Source organism: Stegastes partitus, unplaced genomic scaffold (genome assembly GCF_000690725.1).
Source record: "Stegastes partitus isolate 25-593 unplaced genomic scaffold, Stegastes_partitus-1.0.2 Scaffold970, whole genome shotgun sequence".
NCBI lineage: Eukaryota > Metazoa > Chordata > Actinopteri > Pomacentridae > Stegastes > Stegastes partitus.
Genome location: NW_007578701.1, coordinates 108,616 through 114,752, shown reverse-complemented (window position 1 = coordinate 114,752; position 6,137 = coordinate 108,616). Strand labels below are relative to the sequence as shown.

Genomic DNA, 6,137 nt, shown 5'->3' with positions numbered 1-6,137 from the left:
GGGCTCCATCCTCCGTTGGTGAGCCCGTTCACCCATCACTCACCCCAGGGATGCTGGAGATGGAGGGGGGGGGCATGTTCGGTCCAGGCACCTGCCTGCCTCTGCCGGACCACGGCCGCCTTTGGCCAATAGGAGGGGAAAAAAACGCTTCAGTGCACTTGAAAAATGCCTCGGGGAGACCGCACTTGCTCTCTGATGCTGACACCCAGCGCACACACCTCACAACACCGGAGTAGCCTGCTCAGGTGCCCCCCTCACCCGCCCCTCCCACACATACACACTTTAGCTTTCTATCAGGGAGGCCTTAATGCTTGACCCTGCCCTGGCTGATGAGAGATGCCTGGTAGTAGCCTCGCACAAATATGCGCACTGACATATACGCGCACACTGGACCCCATAGTTCTCTATGACAGCTGGAACCTCTCGCGCCCCCCTCCTTTTCTCAACACCCATACCTTATCGCCCCCACCTCCCACCCCAGTCAGGGATCGCAGAAATCAATACCATGCAACACTGCATTCAAAGCACGCACTTCAAAAAAAAATAAAAATAGATGGTTAAAAGCAAGATGTCCACAGATGTGTTATTTATTTGGTTCATGGCTTTCTTTCCTTTCCTATCACAACACGACCACAGATGAAAAAGACACAAAAAAATCATAATGGATCGACTGATAAATGGAATCTATCAATTTTATACAATGTAGCACCACTGATAAGTCAGGAAATGAGCACAGGAGGTTACAACTGAAACAACTGCACTGACCTGAGATACATTACAAAATACAGTTTTTGAAAACATTCAAATAAAATGCACATGTATTGTAAGTGATCACCGTGATACGAGACTTGTGATTTTATCTTGTCATACAAAGGGCTTTTAATATTGCACACCTGTAAAAATAACCCAAAAAAAGTGTATAAGCACTGCTGAAAAAAATCATTAATGTCATGTTTTCTTCATTTCAACTCCGTATCAATCGCTGGCTCAATAAACACAGATCTCAAAGAAGTGCAATGCTGCAGGTTTCTGCAAACCAGCATACAGCAATACAACAAAGAAAACTGATGCAGCGCTGATGGATGAAGGCTATTCATGTTATATGCGGGGCTTTAAACAGAAAAGTGGGCGTGTGGACAGTTAAATAAGTTAAGGTGGGTTTCACTTCATTCGTATGTCTCAAAGTGAGCAACTGTTGTTACCTGAGCTGCAATACTTTTGGGAAAACATATAAGACAAATGTGAAGTCAAAGCATAAAAATGTGTCAACAAATTATAAGCAAGACAACAGACACACACAGAAAAGAAAAATGTAATGAGAAGATTCTGCCTGCATATGACAGAGACTCATTTCAGCATTTAGCGAGTCACTAAGTGAATTACATAATAATCCATTCTATTTTATTTTTATTGGACTATATTTCTGTACCGTACTTGTCCAGGCTCTGTATGTGTTTTACTTTTTTCTCAGAATAAGTCACTCATATTCTTTCTAAATCTGTTTTAGACATTTAATTTCCACCAGAAATATGTTTGGAATTCTTTCACACTCAAGTGTTTTTAGGGACACACGCAGTAAAAAATAGATTTTAGCAGAGGTTGTAAAGGGTCGCATGTACGGGCCCGAATGCACTCAGGAACCCTTAACAGCACGTTAAATGTCAAACTGGAAAGAAAATGATCCACTTTCAATCAGCAATGGTAACAAATGTGAATCAAGTATTTGGGTGTATTGCTAAGAAGCCTGTGCAGCCCTGGATTTTAAATCTCAGACAGACTAGAGGAGGTTTTGAGTTTATGGTCCTTTGAAGGCCTCTCATATGCCAGGTCCACTGGCTGATTGTCTCGAGCTCCAGGCTCGGTGATGGAGTGCCAGTTTCTGACAGCCGAATACCAGCCTCACAGAACATTTTAATACCAACATCACCTTCACCAAGATGATCTGAGTAATGCCTCGCCGAGCCAAGTCCTGTGTTTGAACGTCCAGCCAGCAGTTTGCACCTCTGCTTGGGTTATGTGGTTTTGCTGCCTGCTCTTCTCTTTCTTTGGGACACAGAGAAGTTCAGTACTCCTGGAGTTTGGTGCAGCAGTGCTGAAAACGAAGGGGGGAAAAAAAGGCAGAAAGACATCAGCACTATTTGAAAATCAAAAGCAAATGTTCTGGGGTTTTTTGGAGGAGAAGTAACTGCTATGTAGTCTCCCGTGTGCTTGGCTTTGAGGAGGTAAAACGAAGACAGCCTCGAGCCCGGCTTCATGCTGGGTGCAGATTAAAATAACTGTCAGGAGACAGGAGCTGCTATTGAGGGAGACAGGGTGATACACAGAGTGATGGGGCTCAGCCTCTCACACTTCACGACACAGTATTTCACTAAAGCTGGTTCAGCTTTACAGCCCTTGACCTTGTGTGTGTCTGTGTGCGTTGGTGTGCATGTGTCCATTTTATTTTAGCTTGACAACCCCCGTGTGTGTGTTTGAGTGTGTGTGTGTGTGTGTGAGTGGCAGGAGGAGCTCAGGTTTACCTTCACTACAAGTTGGACCGAGCCAGGTGAGCGGACAGAGGCATCGCCCGCTCACCCCATCACAGCGAGCCCTGTGGGAACACTGGCACCGCAGGGAGCAGTCGGGGCCGAAACGGTCTCCACCGCAGTCTGAGAAAGAGAAGATAAAGTGGAAACAAGGGAGACATAAAAAAATAACAATTATTTTCTGAATCTCTGTTTTAATTTGTGTGAGTTAAAGTCCAGTTTGCTCAAAGTGACATCTACTTTTTTCACATCTCTGTCCTGTCCTCCCTGGGGGACAAAGACACCGTCCTGTTGATGGGTCACATGGAGCTTCACCAGCGCAGTCACATGACTTTGCACAACTCAACCCAAAGCTGCCAGCTTCACAACCTGAGAACCAGAAAACACACACACCATTGCATTACAGTAGTTCTGAATACATTGCATCATTTTCTTTAACAACAAAACCTTCTCCTCTACAAACTACTAGAGGTACAAACTACTGGTTCATTATCAGACAGGCACTAAATTCCGTTTTTGTTAGTCTTATCAGGTTATGTGCACAGAAAAATATCAGAATAAACTGCAGTGGATGCATTAAAACAACCAGCATTATCTAATATAACAGGAATGCAATCCAGAGTTCTGTCATTTTTTTTTCTAAACCCCACAAAGTTAAATATAGACTTTTACAATGTGATGCTGACCAACACATTTTCTATCTTTATGAGCCTTCAGATCATCTACATTAAACTGCAACTGCATATTTATGGCACAAAAAAGTAAATACACAAGCACAAACAGACATATACGACTCCAGGTTAATACAAAGCGACTGACGTTTTCTCACACATGGTCCGTCTCTGGAGCATGTGATTGCCTTACAGCTGCTCCTCAATGCTCACTCATATCTCCTGCTGGTGCTGAAGTGGCCGTTTAGGCGCTCACACTGCGGCTGAGAGCCCCACGAGCAGGCAGGAGGGCACAAGGATGTAACAAGAACGCATTAAGCAGTCAGGAAACACCTGTCTCTCATCAAATAACCAGCCTGCCCACCTACCTAAAAGCCTGTCTGTCTCTCTGCCAGAACGCACTCATGTCTTCTGTTTTTTTTTTCTTCTTCATTTGGAAGTCTCTTATTCATTCATATCTGCCCATGTACAATCGCAGCTGGGTATCCAGGTGGCTGTTTTTTAATGAGCACAAACTTGTGACTGTTAGCATGAGTGTTTCTGTCTCCATGGTGCTGCTGAATTATAAGCATTCCCAAAAACACATACTTAAGAATACTTGAAGGATGAGATATCTATTAAGGGACTGTAAGTCTACATTTGTTGTTCACATCTGTTTAATTGGGCTACAAGGTGGCTCGGTGGTAGGACCATTGCCTCGCAGCAAGAAGGTCGCTGGTTCGTGTCCTGGTGAGGACACCTGGGTTCTTTCTGCGTGGATTTTGCATGTTCTCCCCGTGCAGCGTGGGTTCTCCCTGAGTTCTCTGGCTTCCTCCCACAGTCCAAAAACATGTTGAGGTTAATTGGTGATTCTAAATTTTCTGTGAATGTGAGTGTTCTTGGTTGTCTGTCTCTAAGTGTAGCCCTGTGATAGACTGGTGACCTGTCCAGGGTGTCCCCTGCCTTCTCCCTAAGTCAGCTGGGATAGACTCCAGCCCCCCCTGACCCTAGTGAGGATTAAGCGGTATATAGATGATGGATGAATGGATCTGTTTAATTGTGTACTTAATCATTTTACAAACAGTTTTGCCATGTTCTGTATATACAGAGTCATTGACTTGCATTGACTTTTAGAGCAGCGGTCCCCAAACACAAAGGTGCAGACCATTACCGGGCCGTGGGTCATTTGGTTCCAGGCCGCACAGAAAGAATAAAAACATTTTATTGGTTTGTTTTATTTCCGGCGGAGTCAGCGGGTTGTTTTATTTTGAAAAATGACTAGCTCGTCTTCCCGTCACTTCCGCCTGTGCTTGTTTCCCGCACTCGACTCTGTCAGTTTTCATGGTCGGCCGTTAAATGAAGCTGTCAGTCTAACCGCTGTCAAAATGAATAAAAGAACGAACTTCTCTGGAGAGCTTGTTTGAAAAGAGGGAGAGAGTTGAGGCTTGTTGAATGGGTTTCTATTGGAGCCACATATTTTTGGAGCCAGCCCCTACTGACCCTCAGTTGTACTGCACTTTTAGGTGCTTCAGCACTGGCTTCAATTTCTAGCTGCTGCTTTATGGATCAGTAACTTTTAGGTTAATTACAGATAATGTACTCACGTCTTTGGCATTGTGGACCATAGTAACCTGGTGGACACACACATCTGCCTGTCGCATGGTCACAATCTTGCCCCACCTTACAGTCACAGGTTTGGGCACAATTCACTCCAAAATACCCGGACGGACACTCTGGAAAGAACACAAGGAAGAGAACTTAGGGTCAAGGTTGCTTGTTTCATGGCATGGTTAAAAATAGTCGTGTATTTATGTTGTATAAACATTCATTCATGGCAGGAACTGTCACCTGTTTCACTCGGAAAGAAAAGATCATATCCATTTCAAAGAGTCAGTGAGACTTCAGGTAACCTCATCACCAAGTTTCTATATGTATTATAAGTGAAGGTTTGCGTACTGTGTTGACAGGAGTGGCCGTAGAATCCAGCAGTACAGCTGCAGCTGCCAGTAAAACGGTCGCAGGTCCCATTGTTGAGGCATGGACAGTCTTGTGCACAATCAAGCCCATACTTTCCCTGCAAACAGGCTGCACACACACATACATGCACACACAAGAACTGATTGTAATTTTTAACTAAGCAAACAAGTATTCATGAGAAAAACTGATGATAAAAAAACATCACTCAACAGAAATATATATAAAAAATGTGGTTACGTGTGACAAAACTAAAATACAAACAGGGACGTATACGGCTGAATGACATTTATTGGATGTTGTCGGTCATATAAAAATGTCTGTAAATCTGAACTTGTGACTTTTAAGAAGCAAATGACAATATAAAGTACATGTACATTATTTTGCACTTTTCAACAGGGATTACAAAGTGCATCAAAAATGCAAACAGCTGGGCAAAAAAAATGGCCAAAAGTTTTTAACACAAAGAAAACAAAACAGAAAAGTGTGAAAAGTTTTTTTTCTTAACCCTGTAAAGCCTGAACCATGAAATATTTGCTAGAAAACTTGTTTTTTTTCTTGTTGTTGTTTTTTTTAAAACTGGAGTGACACATTTTTAAAAAAGTAAATAAATAAAAATTGCACATGTGAGTTTTAATTTGTATCATTTTTGCTACCTACATCTGGCAGTTTTGTTGCATGAATTACTGACATATGATGGACTGTCTGTGCACTGCATGTGTCTGATTGCATTCATCAAGTTTTTCAGGAAAAAAAAAATCACACTGATGACGTACAGGGAGTGCAGAATTATTAGGCAAATGAGTATATTTTTTTTTTTAAATATATTTTTTTGGCCTTTGCCTTTATTAAGTGCAGTAGAGGGAGACAGGAAAGGGGGGAGAAGAATGGGGACAGACCTGCAGCAAAGGGTCATGAGCGGGATTCGAACTCACGACCGCTGCATCGGGGAACTACAGCCCCTGTTCATGGGCCGCCCGCTCTACCA

At 43.0% G+C, this 6,137-nt stretch overlaps 1 protein-coding gene across 1 annotated transcript in view; it reads right to left on the bottom strand.

Moving 5' to 3' along the window:
* Window positions 1-571: 571 nt before the first annotated feature.
* egfem1 (EGF-like and EMI domain containing 1) overlaps window positions 572-6,137 on the bottom strand; it is a 61,257-nt gene continuing 55,691 nt past the window's right edge. The window contains exons 33-37 of the mRNA XM_008294538.1: window positions 5,132-5,260; window positions 4,780-4,908; window positions 2,766-2,894; window positions 2,520-2,648; window positions 572-2,092 (exon numbers count right to left, since the gene is read on the bottom strand). Of these exons, the coding sequence (XP_008292760.1) occupies window positions 2,013-2,092; window positions 2,520-2,648; window positions 2,766-2,894; window positions 4,780-4,908; window positions 5,132-5,260 (596 nt within the window). The 3' untranslated portion in view covers window positions 572-2,012. The remainder of the gene's footprint in view (window positions 2,093-2,519; window positions 2,649-2,765; window positions 2,895-4,779; window positions 4,909-5,131; window positions 5,261-6,137) is intronic.